At 40.4% G+C, this 25499-nt stretch overlaps 1 protein-coding gene across 1 annotated transcript in view; it reads left to right on the top strand.

The window, feature by feature from the left end:
- The window catches only part of LOC124555342, an 856442-nt gene that overhangs the window by 562812 nt on the left and 268131 nt on the right, over positions 1-25499 (top strand). The window contains exon 31 of the mRNA XM_047129223.1: positions 22891-23133. Within this exon, the coding sequence (XP_046985179.1) occupies positions 22891-23133 (243 nt within the window). The remainder of the gene's footprint in view (positions 1-22890; positions 23134-25499) is intronic.

The following is a 25499-nucleotide window of genomic DNA, read 5'->3' as shown; positions in this document are numbered from 1 at the left end:
TCTACAGTCAACATCTATCTTCAGGAGTTCTGGGAACCGGGGTGATGCAAAACTGTTTTTGATGTGTGTATATGAAATGGCTGAGAAGGACTTTCTGTTTGTAACACTGCTTTCTTAAATATACATTTCAATAACTAATTCACATCTTCAGTGAATGAATCAATTATTGATTTCTGGACAGTATCCTTAATATCTGCATGCCAAGCATAGCAGTAGGTGACAATACATGTCACCTGACATAATTGCCAAAATAAAAAGTCACATAGAATTATTCCCCACAAAGAATTCTCATTATAGTTCCAAAGGAGTATACTACCTTGATGCCTCTCTAAATGTGAAGATTGTGTATCACCTTTTCACAAAGAAATATGGAGAAGAAAGGAAGAAAGATAAGTTTTTCAAAGAAAATTTTACTTTGATTTTCAGCAGGCCACAGATTGATGTTTGAGGTGAATGCAAACAACTCAGTACAAAACTAAAGATCACAGTCTCAATGATAATGCAAAGTGAGTTGCTGCAGTAGAAATGACGATACACAAAGGAAAAGCTTATAAGTTTTGTGCCAAACTCAAAAGAAATTAAAACTTTAAGCCTTATGCCAAGAAGAAGAAGAAGAAGAAGAAGAAGCTGTTTGTGCCATAGTTTTTTATCACATTCAGAATATGCCACTTCTGGTGATACCTGTGCAGGAAATGTTTTACTACCAACAGTTATGGCTCTACAGATTCAAGACAGATGATGTGAAAAGTGATACTCGACATTTCTATGCATTTCGTGAAGGACAAACTTTGAAAGATCCAAATGAAGTTTGTTGCTTTATTTATAATTACATCAAAACAAGCCTCCTGAGATACAGGAACTTCATGTTTTTTTTCCGGATGGTTGTCTGGGGCAGAATCGTAGTCATACAGTTTTGAGAGTTCTCTTATGTCATTTACAAAGTAAGTGTTTTTGCACAATTTTTCAGTATTTCTCTGTTCATGGATATTCCTTCATATAATGGGACAGAGGATTTGGAAATGTCAAATGAGTCATAAGAAGACATGATTAAATTTATCTACCAGAAGATTATCAGCACCTGATTATAAGCAGTCACAAATTAAAGGCATTTACAATATCAGTAACCAAATATACAGTTGTGATGGGCTTCAAAAGCTGGGGACTAAACTGTCATAAAAAAACTTGCCAATCAACTGTTCAAGGAAATAATGAGACAGTCTCAGTTTCAACCTATAATCAGTTAATCTATGACAGTTCTACACCAATTTATATTTCTACTAGTTGTTTTGCTCAAGCCTCACATCACTCCAACTTTTCCAACTGAATCAGTCTACAAGATACCATCGAAAAGTGGGCTCACAACCCAAGTGTAGACATGAATCATGAGAGAAATGCTATCAGTACCCCAGTGGCAACCAATGCACCAGTGCCCACTGTAAGCTGGGCTGTCAAATTCTGTTGAGTTTGGCCTACCACGAAACATAGGGAGTGGGAGACCTGAGGCTAACTTTTCACAGAAGTATATATATGCATAGGAATGCTGAAAATCAGTATGCTAACCAGAGCAGGAAAGTACATTAATCAGAAAAGATGCTGCACAAGGAAACGATTCTGATATTGAGAATCAAAGAATCCAAATAACGGTTGACAACACTATAGACTTTGGTGCCTAGAGATTAATCAGGATCAAAACAGATAGGAAAATAGGCAAAGGATCTCTGCTCTTGGAAACGGTCTTTGCAGTCAACAAGATGTACTCCAAACAGCAACATCAGACTGATGACAATGGGCCTCAAATTTGCTAATGAGTCTTGCACAATAATCAGTGCATATGCACCAATAAACCAAGATAATGAGAGACAAAGGAGTAGTCAGTAAGCACTGGGATGAACTAGAGAAAACCCTGAGCAAAATTGCTAAAGGAGGTGTTAAAATTTTAGTGATTTATTTAAATTCTCAATTAGAGAAAAGATAGAAAGAGGAATGATAGGACAATATCCAAGTCATACATTCACTAACAAGAATGGCCAGAGACTGGTTGACTTATATTACAAACACAATATGAGGATAATGACAACTCACTTCAAGAAACAGATTCAAAACAAATATCTGTTTGCGCAAACATTTTTTGAATGAGACTTTAATTTCCATGTGTCTGGTCACACCTTATATACTCATGTGATTTAGTTACACTAAGCACATGCATTTGCTCTTGGTTAAAAAGAAAGAAAACACACGCACACACACACATACACACACACACACACACACACACACACACACACACACACACGCGTACATTATTATCATGATTCCTAGATACTGTAGTTATTGATTTATAATAAACCTTTTTTTAAATGACTTTGGATTTAAGAAATGTTTAACCTTGACCTAAGAGAGATTGGATCACTATAAAGGCAGTAGTTGTATTCCAAGGTGTTTAACAGATGCGTGGTTGGTTGTTCCATTTCCCCACTCACAGACGAAGAGTACTTGTTACTTTACTCTATTCAGATCTGTTAAACTACAGTGCTTGAATTGAAAACTGGGATGTAATCAATAAAACCATACCATGTGCCCTTTTCAGCCAAAAGAAGCATAATACTTGCTAAATAATTTGAGCACATGTTCTGAAGGGTAAAACTGAAAACTGTTTTTGTATCTGCACTCAAAATAACTAACAGATTTTTTCTTATGAATTTTCAACTTGACTTTAGTGAGAAAATGCCACAAGCAAGCGCAAATTCGTTTATATAATGTTGCAACAAACATTAGTGAACGTATTCAAAGAAAAATGATATCAGTTCTTAATTTTGTCAATTTATGTTAATCTCACAAAATCTTAATACTTAAATTAACCATTGATTCTAGTAAATATGTAAAACTGTGATTTATCTTTAAGCGCCAGAGTTTTTCAGTTACATTTCAGAATCCAGATAAGAGCAGGCTGCAATTATAGATTAAGTAATCACCTTTTTCTGTACACAGAATACATTTAATTAATAGGTTTGTTAAGTCACATTATCAATACTACACGAACATTAATACAGCATACAATTATTCTTAAATTAACAATATGACTCTGGAAAATTACCTGGGATATAAAGAAAATAATATTCTTTCAAGTATGTCATGACCTAACTCAGGGTAGAGGTAAGACAAGGGGTTTGAGGTCCATCTGCAATTTTAAGTGGTGAGAAGCAAATGCAGAAAGATAAATTCCCAGTGAAGGCAGCTGATGACTTGGATCAGGGCCAAACACTGTCACAGGGCACCTATGAGGGGTGTGGATTTTGGGATTTGATTGGATGCTTGCAGCAGGAGACTTGTGGCACTCAGGGATCTGACTAACGCTATTTGTTAGCGATCAAACTAACTACTACACTAAAGGTTAATTCTAAACATTAGAAAAAAAGCAAAGAAGGTTGTTTGGTTGGTTTAAAAGGGGGGGGAGTACCAAACTGCTTGATCATTAGTTCACAAAGAAGGCAAAAGTCAGTGTCTGAATCCACAGGGGTGAGCGCTAATAGAAATAGCAAACACTAGCAGCATGCTACTTGGTAGCAACAGTATTCAGCTGAAAGCTAAACACCACTGTCACTCCTATTATGGCCAGCAGCAACAGTGTTTTATGTCACTTGGCTCTGCCCTCACACCTTTTGTGAGTCGGGACTGCTGTAGTAGCACTCTAACATGTGTAATCCCTCTTATAGCGCAGTTCTCAGGAGCAATTATTAGGCATGCTGCCTCTTCTAAGATGTGCCTTTTCATGGACATCTGCTACTGTGACACCTTAGAACAGCATCTAGGCAGTGGTGGAGTTACCAGTTAATTCTCTGAAGTGAAACTTCTGCCCTGGGACAATTGCACAGAGCCTCTGCAATTTGCAGGGCTCTAGTGTTACTACTTAGCTCCAGTGAACTAAATGCTACCACTTCACTTTTGCCTGCTCTCTGCATTTTGTCTCTGATTTCCCATCTTGGAGCGCCCATGATGTCTCCCAACAGCCTTAAATGTAACAATGTATAAGTTGTTATGTTGTCAATATACAACATGTCCCCCAATGGGAAAAATTTGTTGATAATTATTTGACCATAAATTTGTAATCTGGCTTCTGTTGTAGTTAAAAACAACTTAGCTTTAAAAATGACATTATAGAAATTCTTGGTTAATGACTCTAGTTCTCTTTACATTTTGCATTTTGTAAAGTTTGTATTTCACTTCGATTTTCGACACACGTGAACATCAACATGAAACACTGTTTCATTTTTCACTGCTCTTGTATTCCCCTGGATACATACACATAGAAGAATCATTGTTAAAAGATCAGTTCATTTTTCATGAAGACATACACCACATAGAACATAAATTTAAATCATTGGGTAATTAACTTTTCCCTTTTTTACATTACAGATACAAATAAACAACAAAAACAAAATATTTTCTCTCTTTTTTTATGTTACATACACACATCCAAATTTATGTTTATTTTTCGTCACACCACTCATACATAAACATATCAATACATCACATTACATATTATCATTACAATAATAAATATGAAAGAGAACACACAATCTTACAAAATTGTTATTTACATTTTACTTAGGTGATTCACAACAGTAATTTCTTACTCACTAAGGGAGTTTTGCAGTGCCTTGCACTATCTTTGATATCTGCATGGAGGTGGGATAGGTAATGTGGCTCTTTCCTCATTGCATTCAAATGTAACAGAGCCATCATTACTCTTCATTATTTCCTCTGCTTAACCAAAGAGGCCATTTACTATGAATTTGTGTCATTTCCGACACTTCACATGTGTTTACTATGGTCATCCTCCCACGCACTCTGCCACAACAATCATCATTCGTGCCTTTCCTCGTGTACTTAAAGCAAGCAGTATGTGCACAAACAACATATAAACATAATGCTAAGTACTACAACTCCTAGAAAATACCAGAATAAATAATGATACCAAGGTATTACTGAGATGCTATGCAGCCTTTGGAATGTCTCTTCTTGCTTAATGCCCCATTCATACTTAACACCTTTTTTCAACAACTTATGTAGTGGTTTTGCCACTTCACTAAAGTCACATAGGAAGAATCTGTAGTATCTGACTAACCCGTGGAAATTCTTTAATGCTTTTGTTGTACTGAGTGAAATACTGACATGAATTCTGTACAGAAGAATGGAAAAACTGGTAGAAGCAGGCCTCAGGGAAGATCAGCTTGGATTCTGGATAAATGTAGGAAAATACGAGGCAATACTTACCCTATGACATCTTTTTGAGGATCGGCTAATGAAAAACAAACCTAAGTTTATTGCATTTGTTCACCTGGAGAAAGCTTTTAACACTGTTGATGGTAATAGACACTCTGAAATTCTGGAGGTAGCAGGGGTAAAATACAGGTAGTGAAAGGCTATTTACAACTTGTACAGAAACCATACAGCAGTTATGAGGGTCAAGGGGTACGACAGGGAAGCAGCAGTTGAGAAGGGATAGAAAGAGAAGCTTGTAGCCTATCCCTGATGTTGTTCAGTCTGTACATTCATCAAGCCATAAGGGAAATCAAAGAAAAATTTGGAGAAGGAATTAGAGGTCATGGAGATGAAATGAAAACTTTGAGGTTTGCCAATGACATTGTAATTCTTTCAGAGACAGCAAAGGATTTGGAAGAGCAGTTGAACAGAATGGACATAGTTTTGAAAGGGGGATATAAGATGAACACTAGCAAAAGCAAAACATGAGGAATGGAATGCCGTCAAATTAAATTAGATGATGCTGAGGGAATTAGACTAGGTAAAGACACTAAAAATAGTAGATGAGTTTAGCTGCCTGGGCAGCAAAACAACTGATGGCAATGGAGACTGGCAATTGCTGCAAGAAAAGTGTTTTTGAAGAAAAGACATTTGTTAACATTGAATTTAGATTTAAGAGTTAGGAAGTCTTTTCTGAAAATATTTGTATAGTGTCTAACCATGCAGTACAAAAGAATGCTGAAGATTAGATGGGTAGATCATGTGGCTAATGAGGAGATACTGAGTAGAGTTGGTGAGAAAACAAATTTGTGGCAGAACCTGACTAAAAGGAGGGACACATTCTGACAATTTACAGCTGGAGGGAAGTGTGGGGGTAAACATGATAGAGGGAGACTATGAGATGAGTACAGTAGGCAGATTCAGAAGGATGTAGGTTGCAGTAATTATTTGAAGGTGAAGAGGCTTACACATGATAGAATAGCATGGAGAGCTTCGGACTGAAGACCACAATAACAAACACAAATGTAGGAGGAAGTAATATGTTGTACAACTCTAACCAAAGAGTGCTCGCTCAAAATTTCAGTAATAAACCACTCCACGATGCACAACATCTCTCTTGTAACCTCTGCCAGTGAAGTTTGTTGAGCATTTCTGTAGTGCTCTTTTGTCGACTAAATGATCCTGTGATGAAATACGCTGCTCTTCATTGGATCTTTCCTATATCTTCTATCATTCCTACCTAGTGAAGATCCCAGATAAATGAACATTGCTCAAGATTCTGTCTAACAAGTGCCATTTTCGATGTGGATCAATTATATTTCCATAAGATTCTTGCTATGAATCTGTGTGACATCTGCTTTTCCTACTATTTGCTTTACATGGTCATTCCACTTAAGGTCACTGTGGGTAGTTACTCCTAGATATTTTTCAGTGGATACAGATTCGAGTAATTTGTCATCAATAGTGTAGTTGTGCAGTAGTGGATTCCATTTACTATGTATGTTAATATGTTCCATTTATTTATGTTCAGGGTCAACTGCTAGAGCTGCACCATTCATCACTCCTCTGCAGATCATTCTGCAAATTGGTACTGTCTTCTGGCATTGCTACTTTCCTATAGACAACCATATCATCAGCAAACAATCTTGAAGAGCTTCTACTAGATCACTTGTGCACACTGTAAACAGGGATGGTCCTATCACACTTCCTTGGGGTACTCCAGAAATTACATTTATACCAGTCAATTTTGTTCCATTAAGAGTGAGGTGTTGAGTTCTCTCTGGAAGGAAGTCTTAAATTGAGTTGCAAATCTGGCTGGTCCAATACTCTGTGAGCTCACATTTTTTTCACTAATTGGCAGTGCAGGATGGTGTCAAATGCCTTCCTGAAGACAAGGAACATGGCATGAAGCTGGTTATCTGCACTGCTATGGGCCTCGTGGAGGAACAGAGCAAGATGAGTTTCACAAGATACCTGTTTGCGGAATACATGTTGATTTTTATAGAGTATATTTTCATTCTCCAAAAACATCATAATTCATGAACATAAAACATGTTCCATAATTCTGCAATGGATTAATGACAATAATATAGGCCTATAATTATATGCATCTGTCCTATAATCCTTCTCAAAAATGGGAATGACCTGCAGGTTTTTCCAGTGACTAGGTACCTTTCATTGTTCCAGCAATCTTCAATAAACTGCTGCTAGAAGGGGAGCAAGTTCTTTTGCATAATCTTTATAGAATCTTATATGTATCCTGCCTGGTCCTGATGACTTTCCACTACTAAGCGATTGTAGTTGCTTTTCTATTCCACTAATGGTTATCTCAATATCTGCCATTTCGGCATTTGTATGATGATTGAAAAGAGAGATTTCAGTATTTTGACCTTCTCTCTCTGTTATCTTTTGTTTTGGTGCCTGTGTGGTCATTAAGTGAATGAATTATCTTTAGTGACAAGATATACTCAATTTGTAGTGCGGTCAATTACATCCTCTGCTTGTATACTTTCTGTGCTGTTCATTACTTTATTAAAAATATTTCTAGCTTACTTTGCACAACACTTTCGATGTTCCTACACACTATTTCTTTCAGAAAGAGTGACATCATTTTACAACCACCCTTCCTTTCATTCTATTCCCCCCCCCCCCCCCATCCACTCTCTCTCTCTCTCTCTCTCTCTCTCTCTCTCTCTCTCATTACCTCTTTCATTCTATCATCCCACTCACATTGCTTTATTGATTGTTTCATTCAGGTAATGAATTCTATTTTTGCTCCTCACTATTATTAGCTGATTTTAACATTAGGGGATTACTATTATCACACTCCTCTTTGTTGTTTCCTTTTGTGCACTTATTCTCAACTGATACCATATTTGGCTTCTGAGAAGTTAGTTCTGTGCCCACATCCATGGTGGCATTCTTCTGTCTGTCTACCAATGTGGACTCATTCCAACATTCAGCTGACTCAATGGCTCTGCATGTATGTATAGGCTACAGTGAAGTAAGCCAAGTTCTCAATGCAGTGATGTTGTGGCGTTGCCATGCTTTATTTCTTCATTGATAGTCCTCGGTTTTAACTTACTGCATTTTTACACTGACTGAACAATGGGGGGGGGGGGGGGGGGATGGGGGGGGAGGGGGGGGAGGGGGGGGGGGAGTTCACCACTGACTACCGTAAGTGATGTAGCCGACAGTTGCGCAGTTGCATTTCACAGTTCTTTACTTTCACTGTTCACAACACACAATATTACACAGTAATTTGGCCAGTTCACTATTGGTTAACTTTTGATAACCCTCATTAATAGATTGCAGGCAAACATCAGCATACTGCTGCAATAGTTTACCATTGAACATCTATGAGCAGTAAAAACCTAACCACACAGTTCTTGCAGAACAATACGGTATGTGTGACACTATTGAACAGACACTGTCATTGTGATTCTTCAGTTTCTCCCGGCGTATTTGTTGCTCGAACAATCCACGGGTATACTGCCAGTTCATAGTGTCCAATGGGCACAATATTTCGGCGATCAGACATGTCGCCATCGTCAGGTGTGCTGACAAATTGAGCTCCTGAGGGCGGGCGGCTGAATTAAATCCCCTCCCCCCGTGGGCTGCTCTCTTCGCCGTTCTTGCCCGCACACCGGTGGTCGCAAAGATGTGGGCATCAGAATCTGTCGTAGCGTCGATGTGCTTGCTACGTCCGCCCTGGTCACCAGTTTGTGCTTCTTGCTGAGAGTCTTCTTAATTACATTCAATGACTTATTTGGATATTTCAGTTGAGTGTGCCTTTGATATTCTCAGCAACGATCTTCGATGGTGCGTACTGTTTGTCCGATATCCTGGCTCAGACGCCAAGAAATTGTCACCTCAAGGACCTGTACCACCAAGAGTCTATGGACTCCTCAAGGTCCACAAAGAGGGGTACCTATGCACCCAATTGTCAGTAACATTAGGGCACCTACTTACTTGCTAGCAAAATATCTGGCTGAATTACTTAGCCCCTATGTAGGTAAATGCTCTCACCATACCGGTAATTCTGTGGATTTTGTGAAACGTCTTGACAACTTCAGACTGAAAGACACTGATATCCTAGTGAGCTTCGATGTGTCTCTACGAGAGTTAGTCGAGCTTATTGGGCAGAAATTTGACAAGAAGACCACCGAACTCTTTAGGCATGTCTTGACCTCAACGTACTTTCTGTTTAATGGGGAATACTATGAGCAAATGGATGGAGTCGCAATGGGCAGCCCACTCTTGCCGGTGGTCGCGAACTTGCACATGGAGTACTTCGAGGAGGAAGCCTTGGCATCATCCAATTGGAAACCTACTTTTTTCTTCCGTTATGTCGATGACACATTCGTCATCTGGCCCCATGGTAAGGACAAGCTCCTGGATTTCCTTACACACCTAAACTCCATATATCCAAACATCAAATTCACTATGGAGACTGAAGCAGAAGAAAGATTACCATTCCTGGACGTCACGGTCAAGAGAAGAGCTGATGGTTCCCTGAGCCACGGTGTGTGCAGGAAGAAAATGCACACTGACCTGTACCTGCATGCAGACAGCTGCCACCACCCTTCTCAGAGGAATGGAGTACTAAAAACACTAGTACACAGGGTGCGCAGCATCTCAGATGCAGAGAATCTGCCCCAGGAATTGGAACACCTCAAAACCGTGTTCCGAAAGAATGGGTACTCGGAATGACAGATTAGATGCGCTCTCCGTCCCACCACCACAGCACAACCTGTGGAGAGGAATGAAGCCACGGAAGAAGAGGTAGTCACTGCCTTTATTCCATACAATGGCACACTATTGGGGAAAATCAGCCATATATTAAAGAAACACTAAGTTAAAACCATCTTTTGCCCGCCCAATGAGACACGGTCATTACTGGGAAGTGTGAAAGATGACCTCGGTTCGAGGAAGGCCGGCATATACCAAATTCCCTGTGAGTGTTGGAAGACTTATATCGGACAAACAGTACGCACCATCGATGATCATTGCCAAGAACATCAAAGGCACACTCGACTGAAATATCCAAATAAGTCAGCGGCAGCAGGGCACTGTTCTTCCGAGAAACATGAGATGGATTATGAGCGTACCGAAATCCTGGCTCAGACCTCTAAATATTGGGACAGCGTTATAAGGGAGGCTATCGAAATTCGCACCAGGGAAGATCTTATCAACCTAGATTGCAGCTACAATCTCAGCAAAGCTTGGGACCTGGCATTGAATGTAATTAAGAAGACTCTCAGCAAGAAGCACGAACTGGCGACCAGGGCGGACGTAGCAAGCACATCGACACTCTGACAGATTCCGACGCCCATGTCTTCGTAATCGCCGGCACCCGGGCGTGGACGGCGAAGAGAGTGGCCCGCGGGGGGAGGGGATTTTTCGGCCGCTCACCCTCAGGAGCTCAGTTCAGCAGCGCACCTGACAATGGCGACATGTGTGATAGCCGAAATATTGTGCCCGTTGTACACTATGAACCAGCAGTATATCTGTGGACTGTTTGAGAGACACTGTCACTGTTTTAACACATGGCCTGTTTGTGTTACACTTATTTTGTGGTTATGTTGAGGCATTGTTGTTGATCTAGCCAATACAGGTTTCTTGTCTGGAAATCGGCAGTGGAATGATTGTATCGGGAACAAAAATCAGGCCTTTATATATCCTCACAATAATAGGTACTGAAACTATACATTGTTCAATGTTTAATTTACAGAAATTACTATTAAAACATAACTCATTCAATTAAATGAATATATAGAGAAATTCCTGCTTTCTAACAGTGTCTTCTACTACAAAGGTTAGGCCAAATTATTTGTTTAAATAATGAACTTAGCAGATATAGTTATACAAACAATATTTTTGACAAACCCGGTAATTATTTTGGAATTAATTAATGGCTGGCTTTGCTAATACACTCCTGGAAATGGAAAAAAGAACACATTGACACCGGTGTGTCAGACCCACCATACTTGCTCCGGACACTGCGAGAGGGCTGTACAAGCAATGATCACACGCACGGCACAGCGGACACACCAGGAACCGCGGTGTTGGCCGTCGAATGGCGCTAGCTGCGCAGCATTTGTGCACCGCCGCCGTCAGTGTCAGCCAGTTTGCCGTGGCATACGGAGCTCCATCGCAGTCTTTAACACTGGTAGCATGCCGCGACAGCGTGGACGTGAACCGTATGTGCAGTTGAAGGACTTTGAACGAGGGCGTATAGTGGGCATGCGGGAGGCCGGGTGGACGTACCGCCGAATTGCTCAACACGTGGGGCGTGAGGTCTCCACAGTACATCGATGTTGTCGCCAGTGGTCGGCGGAAGGTGCATGTGCCCGTCGACCTAGGACCGGACCGCAGCGACGCACGGATGCACGCCAAGACTGTAGGATCCTACGCAGTGCCGTAGGGGACCGCACCGCCACTTCCCAGCAAATTAGGGACACTGTTGCTCCTGGGGTATCGGCGAGGACCATTCGCAACCGTCTCCATGAAGCTGGGCTACGGTCCCGCACACCGTTAGGCCGTCTTCCGCTCACGCCCCAACATCGTGCAGCCCGCCTCCAGTGGTGTCGCGACAGGCGTGAATGGAGGGACGAATGGAGACGTGTCGTCTTCAGCGATGAGAGTCGCTTCTGCCTTGGTGCCAATGATGGTCGTATGCGTGTTTGGCGCCGTGCAGGTGAGCGCCATAATCAGGACTGCATACGACCGAGGCACACAGGGCCAACACCCGGCATCATGGTGTGGGGAGCGATCTCCTACACTGGCCGTACACCACTGGTGATCGTCGAGGGGACACTGAATAGTGCACGGTACATCCAAACCGTCATCGAACCCATCTTTCTACTATTCCTAGACCGGCAAGGGAACTTGCTGTTCCAACAGGACAATGCACGTCCGCATGTATCCCGTGCCACCCAACGTGCTCTAGAAGGTGTAAGTCAACTACCCTGGCCAGCAAGATCTCCGGATCTGTCCCCCATTGAGCATGTTTGGGACTGGATGAAGCGTCGTCTCACGCGGTCTGCACGTCCAGCACGAACGCTGGTCCAACTGAGGCGCCAGGTGGAAATGGCATGGCAAGCCGTTCCACAGGACTACATCCAGCATCTCTACGATCGTCTCCATGGGAGAATAGCAGCCTGCATTGCTGTGAAAGGTGGATATACACTGTACTAGTGCCGACATTGTGCATGCTCTGTTGCCTGTGTCTATGTGCCTGTGGTTCTGTCAGTGTGATCATGTGATGTATCTGGCCCCAGGAATGTGTGAATAAAGTTTCCCCTTCCTGGGACAATGAATTCACGGTGTTCTAATTTCAATTTCCAGGAGTGTATGTTTTCAAATAGAGACAAATAAATACTTTAAGAATCCCAATAGTAGTTCTTCCTAATGTTTATAATTATTACAGAATTTATATTTGTTTATAAATCAACAATACAATTTAAGTCACAAAAAAATTACTGGTTTCACCCTATAACAAAAGATATTAACTAGGAATAGCCAAAATAAATTAGGAAATTGATTGCAGACCTGGTGCTATATTCTTTAAGACTGAGGGCCAAACTTTCTCTTTTATGGAAATGCAGATTATACTCCTGTATGTTGATAGTAATTAGTCAAAAATGAAAAAAATGAATTTAAGGAAGCAAGTGGCAAAACAATAGAGAAAATAAAAAGATCTCAGCCTGCTTCGTCACAATGTCACACCTATGTTTTAACAGTTACTGACCTAACCTCATGTGCAGCTGTTGCCTGCTTACTGTAAAGATCACTGTGACAACTGGCACCTCAGTAATAATTGTTCTGTCTGTTTTTTGGACCAAAAAACCACCTCCTGCATTTGTTCACACCATAACATATGCTGCTTTTAGTTTTCCCCACATTTTCATTATCATTACATGGACCAAATCTCCTACCGCATATCACAATGTGTGCCATGTCCTCCATCTCTGTTCATCATATTAATGTAGTGCCCCTTCATGTTCTGTGCAGTAATTGTTATTTCATTTATTTGGGTTATTGTATTGAAAGGAGTCTTGACTTCCTTGCCAATAATCCTCTTCTTGCACTCATTCTAGGAACATGGCAAAACATTTTTGGTTACTGCCCGCATACCACTTGGGATCTTGTGGGAGTTTTTTCCTTGGTTCCCAGATGATTTTGGCTCTGGAACACCCCCCTCTTATCTTTACTGTACCAATTTTTACATCATTCTTTCATGGAATTTCTTCCGCTATTTGTGGAAAGTTTTGTCATGACAAACTCTTGCCATAGATAGTCATGTTTTTGTTCTGACCACTATTAATTAAAGAACTGTTGTTTGCAGTCATCAGAAGTCATCTGTTCAATATCTTAAGTCCAAACCACATTGTTTAACTTCTCCTGCAAGATTGTCTACTGTGACACTGATCTTTTCTTTGTCTATCAGCCAGCCAGTTAATTTTGGCTTATAGTTTTTCCATAAAGTCTGCTGGAGATTGCCTTACTCGCTTTTTATGTAGTTCAAATTTTTCTTCCTTATCTAAAATTTCACTATTGGTAACACTGCTCATAATACAGTTTGGTTTGTCCTGAATTTTGTTTTCTGTGTCAGAAACTTTACTTAGAATATCTAACATATTGGAAGCTTATTTTGATTTGGACATTATCACCTGTTGAGTCAATTCGGTTTTAGTTTCAAGAATAGTATTTCTCCAATTCAATATCTCAAATTTATTCTCCTTTACTATTTCAGTTCTTGTAGATGACACCTTTTCTTCCACTTTTTTTCCAAATTATTGATTCAGCACCATTCAGTCTTTTTCCTATTTTATCATCAACTGATGTCATAAATTTGAACTTACAAATTTACAGCATTCATATTCAAATTGTCCATACCTCATTCAATATTTATTTCTGCTTTAAGATCTACTATTCTATCTACAGAGACAATGTGTTTGCGTAATTGGCAATCCTGGACTTCAGTTTTCCTACTGTGGCCATCTGTTTTGTTACCTATTGACAAATTTTGCTGAGCCATTTGTATGGTCATAACCTTATGCAAATCATTCATACTTAAATGAGATACATATCCTATTCTGATGGTTGGTTGGTTTGGGGAAGGAGACCAGACAGCGTGGTCATCGGTCTCATCGGATTAGGGAAGGATGGGGAAGGAAGTCGGCCGTGCCCTTTCAGAGGAACCATCCCGGCATTTGCCTGGAGTGATTTAGGGAAATCACGGAAAACCTAAATCAGGATGGCCGGACGCGGGATTGAACCGTCGTCCTTCCGAATGCGAGTCCAGTGTCTAACCACTGCGCCACCTCGCTCGGTATCCTATTCTGACTTCACTACATTTCCCAATAGTCTTTCCCTCACATCAGCTACTACTTCATGTTTTATTTATGTGATGTTCAGTGTACTTGCAGCACAGGCTATATAGTCGTCACAATCTACATAAGTGTTTTTACAAATGCATTGACTGCATACTCTTGGCTGATACTATTGTACCAGCTGCCCCACAGTCTCATTATTATCCTGTGCTCCCCATCCTGCATAATATTTTCAAATTTCTTGTCCAGCATGTGGAGCATGTTGATGCAGGTTTCACAATTGTAGTGTCAACTTTGAATAAAATGCCCAGTCATGGTTTTTAAAATAAAATTAAAAGTGCAGCTTGTGCTGCCATTTTATTCAAAATATTATTTTCAGTTACTGAATTAACTTCCAGTTTTATTTTTTTTCATTTACCACAATTTTCTGCTTGTGTTTCCCACTTTATAATTTAACAGGTCTTTCAAATTTTTATTGTTTTATAATTAACTACATTATTACAAGTTTGCACCAAGGGACCTATCACCAGATGACATGTATAATACTCACTCTTCTGCAACACTTTGTAAGCCATGCAAGCTGTTATTTTACTAAGTGTTTGACTGTGATTGTGCAACCAATCGTTAGTTTAGGCAGTCAGACTCCAATTTAGTTATTCTTCTGTGAAACATAGTGTACTCGTTGTACAAAAATGTGTATCAAATCATTTCTGTTAGGTTACACAAAACTGTAATTAAAAGTTGAAGCAAGGCAAAATTATGGTTGCAGTCCAATTTGGACATACTTCTGGATGCGTAAAGAAACGGCAATCATTGAACTCAAAATTTCAATGACTAATTAACTGTGGGCATTAAATTTGATGAGAAAACTGTTGAACCATCTTTTACATGTTACACTGATTATATATTTTACTACAAGGCACTAATGAATCAGAAAATCAGCCTCTCACATTAACAGTTACAAAAATATTCTTATACAAACACAATATCAGAATTCTCAGCAACAAATTTTTATTCCCTCCACTTTCACATGAAAGGCTACACCAAGACACTGAATGAAGTAGGAATCAGTATAGTGTTCACTCTGTCTGCTTGCCGGGGGGTTTCATTTGAGATGTGGAGGAGGCCCTGCCGGTGCGTCACATTATTGCTTTGCTTGGTTATTGGAAGACGTGTGCATGATGGGTACCCTGGATGCTGGTTCCTGAAATGAAAGCGCACAGACTTGAATTTTGCCAGGAACTCCCCTTGCATTATGAGAATGAAGGTGACGCCTTCCTCCATTCAGTTGTGACAGGAGACAAAATGTGGGTGCACCATTACAACCCGAAGATGGAATGTCTGTCTACGGAATATTGACACAAAGACTCGCTCTTGAAGATGAGATTCAAGACGCAGCCCTCAGCTGGAAAAATCATAGCCACAGTGTTCTGGGATGCAGATGGTGTTATCCATATCTATTTCCTTGATCGTGGAACAACAACAAATTCAGAGCATTACGTCACAATGCTGTGAACTCTGAAACTATGGCTAACAAGGTTCTGAAAGGAAAAGGGAAATGTTTTCATGCAGCATGACAATGCCAAACCACACACTTCATGTGCCACCACAGCAGAACTTCAGAGACTGAGTCTCACCACAGTACAGCATCTTCCATACAGTCCAGTTTTAGCACTGTCTGACTTCCATCTGTTCCCGATAATGAAAGATGATCTTCGGGGACATGATTATGCTTCTGATGAAGAGAACTGTGAGACTGTGGTTGTGGAAACAGAGTGTTGACTTCTTCTGTGGTGGCTTCAGAAAACTTGTTCGCCATTGGCAGAAATGTATCCAGTTGGCTGGTGATTATGTGGAAAAGTGAATATTGGTAACTAAAGATCACATTCTAAGGATTATTTCTGCATTTGATATATTAAAATATTCCCATCCAAACCCAATTAATGCAGGTTGAGGTATTACTTTTCATTCAACCCTCGTACCACATAAAATCTCTGTAAGACAACTAGTCCTCTTTTCACTAAATAATATGTCCATTCTTACATGTTAAGTATCCTGTCTGTTACTAACATGGTGCATCTACACATAGTCATTGTTTACTTTAGGTAGCTGAGATCTTTGCTTGCAGGAAAATGAATGATATCTTTGCTTAACAGATTATGTTTGGATTATAAACAGAAAAATTGTGTGTAAAGCACATGCGGCAACTGACCTGGATAAGTTCATGATGTGTTTCTGTGCCACAGTTATGTGGGTGATATACATAGTGTAATTAAAAAAATGAAGCACCCAGAAGGGAAGAAGAAAATGAAATGAAACTTCAAAGGTTGAGAGAGTATGTGACATTATTGCAGTGATTACAAAATCAAGTCAAATTTAGAAAGAACTCAGCAGTATGAGCCCAGTTATCAGAATGATTTCACACCCCCTCTGGCTTGGATGAGTGCAGTGATTCATTTGGTAACTGTGTCATAAAACCATTGTATCCTCTCCTGAGGATCAAATGCCCACAACTGTTTCATTATGCACTGACCAGTCATAACATTATGAGCACTGACTTACTATTGATATAAACCCATCCAGGTGCTAGCAGTGTCATCTGGCGAGGAATGACTGCTAGTGTCACACACACACACACACACACACACACACACATGGTGTGTGTAATATCAGTGAGCATGCTATCTGTGTGTAGAATGGGGAAGGCATGCAGTCTATCTGAGTTTGACCGAGGGCAGATGGTGATGGCCCAGCACCACAGCATGAGCATTTCAGAAACTGCACGCGACCACCCCTCATTACAGATGTCAGACATTGTAGGCTGGGCAGACTGGTAAAACAGGACAGGCGGTGAGCTGTGCCGGAAATAGCATCATACTTTAATGCTGGGCAGAGTACTTGTGTGTCTGAACACACAGTGCACCGAACACTCCTAACGTGGGCCTCCACAGCCAGTGACCCATGCATGTGACAATGTTAACACCATGACATTGGAAACTATGACGTAAATCGGAACATAACCGTCAACACTGGATGTCGGCACAGTGAAAATGTGTTGCATGGTCTAATGAATCCCAATACTGTCTTCATCATACTGATGGGAGGGCGTAAATCCATCATCCTCTAGGGGAACAGCTCCTTGACAGGATAGAGCCAAGGTGGCAGTGGCTCCATTATGCATTGGGGAACAATGACATGGGCATCCATGGGTTCAGTGGAGCTCGTGCAATGCACCATGATGACCTAGGACTATCACACACTGGTTGCAGACCGTGTAGATCCTTTCATGATCATCATGTTTCTGGATGGCAGTGGCATTTTTCAGCAAAATAATGTGCCAAAGGTCAGGAGTGTTATGGAGTGATTTGAGGGACACAATGATGAGTTCCAATTGACGTGCTGCCCCCCCCCCCCCCCCCCCACTCCCAAACTTGCCAGATCTGAACCCGATTGAACATTTCTGTGATGTAAATGAACATGGCATCAGAGCTCGGCGCCCCCCTGCCTGGAATTTGTGGGGATTAGGCGGCTTGTGTGTGTGTGTGTGTGTGTGTGTGTGCGTGTGTGTGTGTGTGTGTGTGTGTGTGCAGATGTGGTGCCAACTCCCTCCAGTGACCTACCAAGACCTCATTGCTTCCATGCCATGATGCATTGCCACTGTTATCTTTGCCAATGTTGGACGTACTGGCTATTATGTAGGTGATCATAATGTTCTGGCTGATCAGTGTAACTGGTCCTTGACATCCTGGATACTGGCACTGGAATGGAGTTGACATCTGAGCTGGTCCTGCTCGCGTTCTATCGAGATCAGATCTTGGGATCTTGCTGGCCACAAGAGTACCTCAACATCGTGCAGACAAATGACACAGACATGTGCCATGTGTGGATGAGCATTGTTCAGTTGAAAAATGGCACCACGATACTGTTGCATAAGGGATAACATGTGAGGAATCGGGATGACTGTGATGTACCACTGTGCTGTCAGTTCCATCAACCACTACCAGTCACGACCTGAAGCTGTACCTGATGGATCCCCACACCATGATGTCAGGAGTAACATGGTTGTTCCTCTCCAAAACATTGGAAAAATGCGAGCTCTCTCCAGGTAGCTGCCACACTCGCCATTCGTGGTCATTGTGGGTAGTGCAGAACTCTGAGTCATCACTGAACACAATGCAACGCCATTCATCTGTGCTTCCTGGTCACGGCACCAGTCCAGACACCACCATTTGTGTTTTGTGGTCTTGACAGCAACCTACACGGGGGACAGTCATGCATAAAGGCTGTTAGGGGCACGAAAGTTAGTCTCCAGTGGCTCATGGATGAGACTGGAACTGTTCAGAATAGCAAAGCAAAAGCAGATATCCTTAAATCTGTTTTCAAATTTTTCTCTACAAAGGAAAACCCAGGAGTATTGCCCCAACTAAAGTCTGGCACCCCTGAAAAGGTGAGTGAAATAGTGTCAGTGGCACTGAGAAACAGCTGAAATTGTTAAAATTGAACAAAGCCCCAGGGCCCGTTGGAATCTCTATTAGATTCTGTACCCAATTTGCACCCAAGTTAGCACCTCTGTTAACTATAATCTACTGTAGATATCTTTCACAGCCATTTGTTGTAGAATCTTAAAACATATTCTGATCTCAAACATAATGAGGTCCATACCAACCAGCACAGGTTTCAAAAACACAGATCACGTGAAATCCAACTCGCACTTTTCTCATGTGAGATCCTGAGAGCCATTGATCAGTGCAGTCAGGTACATGCAGTATTTCTTGGTTTTTGAAAAGCATTTGACTCAGTACCACACCTGTGCTTATTATCAATCAGTCACACATACTATCATATGGGGTATCAGATGAAATTTGTGATGGGATTGAGGATTTTTTGGAAGGGAGGACACAGCATGTTATCTTGGATGCAGAGTCTTCTACAGATCTGGAAGTGACTTCAGGTGTACTCCAGGGAAGTGTGTTGTGTCCCTTGCCGTTCATGTTGTATATTAATGATCTTGTGCGCAATATTAATAATAATCTCAGAATTTCCACAAATTATGCAGTTATCTACAATTAAGTACAGAGTGAGCAAAGCTGTACATATATTCAGTCAGATATTGGTAAGACTTCAAAGTGGTGCAGTGATTGGCAGCTTGCTTTAAATTTCAAAAATGTAAAATTGTACACTTCACAAAATGAAAAAAAAGACACATAGTATCCTATGAATATACGAGGGCGGTTCAGAAAGTAACCTCCGATTGGTCACAGTGCGGGTTGTGGGGGGAGTAGCGACGCCATCTGTGCGTTCACGCACTCAACAGGTCAGTCGGCATCAAGCCGTGGTCGAGTGAACATCGTACCTGCGCTAGTTTAGTTTTTGTGGCAGTTTGAAATGTGTGCTGCAATAGAAAACCCCGCCAAATGTGAAGTGCGTGCTGTCATAAGGTTTTTAACAGCCAAAGGATATTCTGCAGCAGCTATTCATCGTGAGCTTTGTGCCGTGTACGGACCAAGAGTTATGGGTGAAGGAGTTGTCCATGAATGGGTACGTTTATTTAAAAGTGGACGAGAAAACGTTCATGATGAAGAGAGGAGTGGTAGACCATCATTGGTGACTGACGAACTCGTTCAGACAGTTGATGCAAAAGTTCGTGAAAATCGACGTTTCTCAATGTCGGAGTTGTCTACTGGTTTTCCACAGATTTCTAAGACTCTCTTGTACGAGATAGTGACAGCAAGATTGGGTTACCGTAAGTTCTGTGCACGATGGGTGCCCAAAATTCTTACCGACCACCTCAAAACTCAAAGAATGGCCTCTGCATTAGACTTTCTGTCACGTTATGAGGACGAAGGAGAACCATTGTTAAACAGAATCGTGACCTGTTACGAAACCTGGATTAAGTACGTGAACCCTGAGACAAAAGAACAATCAAAGATGTGGGCACATTCAAATTCGCCTACCAAACCAAGAAAAGCCTCGCAAGATTTTTCTGCCAGAAAACTGATGGCAACGGTGTTCTGGGATGCCAAAGGGGTGTTGTTGGTTGAAGTCATGGAATGTGGTACAACCATTAATCAAGACGTGTACTGTGAAACAATAAAAAAGTTACGACGGGCTATACAGAACAAACGCCGTGGTATGCTGACTTCCGGTATCGTTTTTTTGCACGATAACGCCCGTCCTCACTCTGCTCGCAGAACAACGGCCCTTCTTGAGTCCTTCAAGTGGGACGTTATCAACCATCCACCTTACAGCCCAGACCTGGCACCAAGTGATTATCACCTCTTCATGCATTTGAAGAAATGGCTCAGGTCACAGCGGTTTGATGACGACGAAGAGCTCAAAGATGCGGTCACAGGCTGGCTCCAGGCACAAGCGGGTGATTTTTATGCAGAAGGAATTTCAAAGCTTGTGAAGAGATACGATAAGTGCCTCAATCGCTATGGAGACTATGTAGAAAAATAGTGCAAAGATGTAGTTGTAAGATGTATATATTAAAATATTTTTATTTAACTTGGTGTATTTTTTTAAATCAACCGGAGGTTACTTTCTGAATGGCCCTCGTAGTATTAGTGAGTCACAGTTGGAATCTGTAAACTCGTACAACATGAAGTGGAATGATCACATAGGCTCAGACGTGGGTAAAGCAGATAGCAGACTTCAGATTATTGGTAGAATACTGGGTAAATGCAATTGGTCTACAAAGGAGATTTCGTGCAAATTACTCATGCAGCCCGTCCTAGTATATAGCTCAAGTGTTTGGGACACATACCAAATGACACTAGTGGGGGATATTAAATGTATACAGAGAAGGGCAGCATGAATGGTCACAGGTTTGTTTGTCCCATGGGAAAGTGTCACTGTGATGCTGAAAAAAGTGAACTCACAAACTCTTGTCCTGAGAAAGTATGCTAACAAAGTTTTAAGTGCCAGTTTTAAATGATGACTCTAGAAATGTACTACAATCCTCTGCATATTACTCCCAAAGGGGTCTTGAGGACAGTATTAAATTAATTAAGAAATGCACAGAGACATTTAAACAATCATTTTTCCCATGCTCCATACATGAGTGGAACGGGAGAAATCCCTGGGACATACCCTCCGCCATGTAATTCACAGTGGTTTGCAGAATATAGATGTAGATGTTGATGTAATTCCCCAGTCCAGATATCATTAGTATCCAACCAAAGCTGTGGGATGAGGCAGAATGTTACAGGGAGTCAATGGCAATCCTCCCTTGTGGTCATCAGATATGGTTGAGTAGACCTCTGACAATGAGTATACTTTCCATCACATTCCCATGCAGTCCAATCCACTGTCACACCTGAATGCCCCAAAAATCTGGATATTGCACAGTTCGACCAGCCAGCCGAATGGAGACTCACAATGAGGCTCCTTTCAAGCACTGTCTAGTGCTGGAAATTTTGTCTCACATGAATATACAGGATCTCTGTATTTACATAGTGATCATTCAACATCCAATGCTGTTCATCCCCCATATGTAGAATATCAGTCCTAATAGCAACACTAAACCTTAACAACAGTAATACACGCTAGTAGATGTTCTACTTGTCACAGAGAACTGAAAATCTAATCATGTACATGCCTACTGATGGTGTGTACATGTACAAAGCTACATTTAAATCTGACCATTTATATTGAGTGCTTCAGTTTTTGGTCAGCCAGTGAATATGTGAATCCTCCTAGGAATCCAAAAGAAGGAAAAGATTGACAAAATGATGATCAGCATAACAAATAGAAGTGTATACAACTCTTTCACTTTTTTATGTTATCAGTTGTTAAACGTTAGAATATTTTTCTACAGTATTAAAGTCATCCACACAGTGTATAAAGTAGCACTAACTTCAGAAATATTCTTACATAGTTCAGGAGTGGAGGCATGCTACTGATGAATATAATACTATATTAAGACAAATATAGCCATCTGATGATGGGCATGAGGGCCCAAAACTGGTAATGGCCATAAAATAATACCTTTTTAAAAGTGTTTTTGGCTTCTAGGATTCTTCATCAATGACCACTCATCAAATAACAGCCATAGAGTTCAACAAGTTCCATCATTGATAAAACAACAGTGCTTGATGCTATTTTTAATATCATAAAACTAATATGACACTGTTGTTATGTGATTATAATGTATGCCAGTGACTTCTGAATGAAGGAGCCATATTGTCAGTGCTTGTGGTCTAACCAGTATGATATTATTACATCATAATTTTTATTTCTGTGCTGTCAGTGAGTAATTAGTTGTAATTAATATTTCTTTCTTGTCCAGAAGATGAGTGGGCAGTTGAGAAAAGTAGGAGAAGCAACACAGAGGAACATATTAACGTCACTGAAGACAACATATTGGAAGAGGAGTTTCAGGAGGAATTAAACAATAGTGACGAGTATATTGAGGAAGACTTGAGTAATTCTGAAATGAACTCTTCAAGCTCTGATGCAGAATCACACTCAAATTCAGGGAAGAGACCAGCAAAAAAGCACATCAAGGAATTGAGAGGTGCAAAACATGCAGGTTTGTATAATGAAATGGTTATTATATATGTTTGTATTGAAATTAGAGAACATTTGCAGCAGTCTTCCATATTTAATATATACACCTCTGAAAAAAATTACATTTGTTTTTATAATAGAGTACATATCCATGTGAGAGTTAGTTGTCTGAAGTCAGTGCACCTATAATTTGTGGTGGATCACTTGAACATTTATCTTCATTTTTTCATGATTCTATGAGCACTGTGCAACTTAATTTCCTCAGTTTCAAATAAAAACTTGGAAATTAGAAAACAGAGAAAGTGAAGACAGCAGCTCAATAAATGAGCAAAAGTTTCTGTGTTGTCATGTTTAAACACGTAGGTTATATGTTTTGAAGATAACAGAGCAAACTGAAGAAAGAAGACATTTTAGAAACTTAGTAAATACGCCAAAGAGTCTCTCAGGACCACAGGTTGAAAGAGATGTAATTAATTAGCATTAAATAGACACTAAAACTTTACAATAACAGACTAGATTTGAAAGCCAGAGATGTGGGAGCATTGCTGTGCTGAGACAGTAGGCACTGTATTACAGTTATGGGGAACAGAAATTCTGAAAAGTAGTACCAGAAGAAGCAGTAATAGATACAGCATGGGTTATGGGTTCAGGTATTCAAAAACAAATTAAAATTAAATATGACACACAAAATGAAAAGTGATAAACATGAAAAGGTGGAAGAGATTACAGGGTAGACATCTGAAAAGCACTGTACGAAAGGCAAACAAAGCTTTAGAAGAGTTGGTGGAAACAAGAAGAAGGAATTGAGAAAGTAGTTGGTGATAACTAGTAGATACCTCATCTGTTAATACTTTAAAGAAATATCACTTGCTCTGATGTGATTATCTTATTTCCTTCTGTTGATTGATTCTTCCATAACTTCATGGCAGAGAAACTTCTTAATTATTGTAATGTAATCGACCGTTGGAGATATGGTTTATCTGAAGTGAAAAGTACAATGCCAACAGTAAAGTGTAAGGTAATTTCATTATGTTGCCAGAAAACGTGTTTTATTTATTTAATTATGAATATGTTCTTTTATGATAAAAAATGAACTTGTTTAAGATGTTAAATGCTAAAACACACACACACACACACACACACACACACACACACACACACACCTCATCTTGTTTAAGATGTTAAATGTTTAAGATGTTAAATCTTAAAGAAGTCCATTATTTATCATAAAAGAACATTTTCATAATTAAATAAATAAAACCCTTTTTCTGGCAACACAATGAAATTACCTTACTCTTTACTGTTGGCATCATACTTTTCGATTATTTTATTACATATTCGTGTAGTACATAAAGAAATATGAATGTTTTAGTTGGACCACTTTTTCCGCTTTTTGAAAGATGGCTCTGTAATAGTCACAAATGTATAAGTACGTGGTATCACATAACATTCCACCAGTTCGGATGGTATTTGCTTCATGATACATTACCCGTGTTAAAATAGACCGTTTACCAATTGTGGAAAAGGTTGATATCGTGTTGATGTATGGCTATTGTGATCAAAATGCTCAACGGGCGTGTGCTATTTATGCTGCTCGGAATCCTGGATGACATCATCCCAAGTGTATGGACCGTTCGCCGGATAGTTATGTTATTTTAGGATACAGGAAGTGTTCAGCCACATGTGAAATGTCAACCATGACCTGCAACAAATGATGATGCCCAAGTAGGTGTTTTAGCTGCTGTCACGGTTAATCCACACAACAGTAGCAGACAAATTGCGTGAGAATCGGGAATCTCAAAAATGTCGGTGTTGAGAATGCTACATCAACATCGATTGCACCCGTACCATATTTCTATACACCAGGAATTGCATGGCAATGACTTTGAACTTTGAATGTCGTGTACAGTTCTGCCACAGGGCACAAGGGAAATTACGGGATGATGACAGATTTTTTTGCACGCGTTCTATTTAGCGACGAAGCGTCATTCACCAACAGCAGTAACGTAAACCATCATAATATGCACTATTGGGCAACGGAAAATCCATGATGGCTGCGACAAGCGGAACATCAGTGACCTTGATGGGCTAATGTATGTTGCGGCATTATGGGAGATAGGATAATGGCCCCCATTTTATCGATGGCAATCTAAATGGTGCAATGTATGCTGATTTCCTACGTAATTTTCTACAAATGTTACTACAAGATGTTTCACTGCATGACAGAATAATGATGTACTTCCAACATGATGGATGCCTGGCACATAGCTCACTTGTGGTTGAAGCGGTATTGAATAGCATATTTCATGACAGGTAGATTGGTCGTCGAAGCACCATGCCATGGCCCACATGTTCACCAGATCTGACATCCCTGGATTTCTTTCTTGG

The sequence above is a fragment of the Schistocerca americana genome, chromosome X (genome assembly GCF_021461395.2).
Source record: "Schistocerca americana isolate TAMUIC-IGC-003095 chromosome X, iqSchAmer2.1, whole genome shotgun sequence".
Lineage (NCBI taxonomy): Eukaryota > Metazoa > Arthropoda > Insecta > Orthoptera > Acrididae > Schistocerca > Schistocerca americana.
This window is presented reverse-complemented; position numbering and strand designations above follow the sequence as displayed.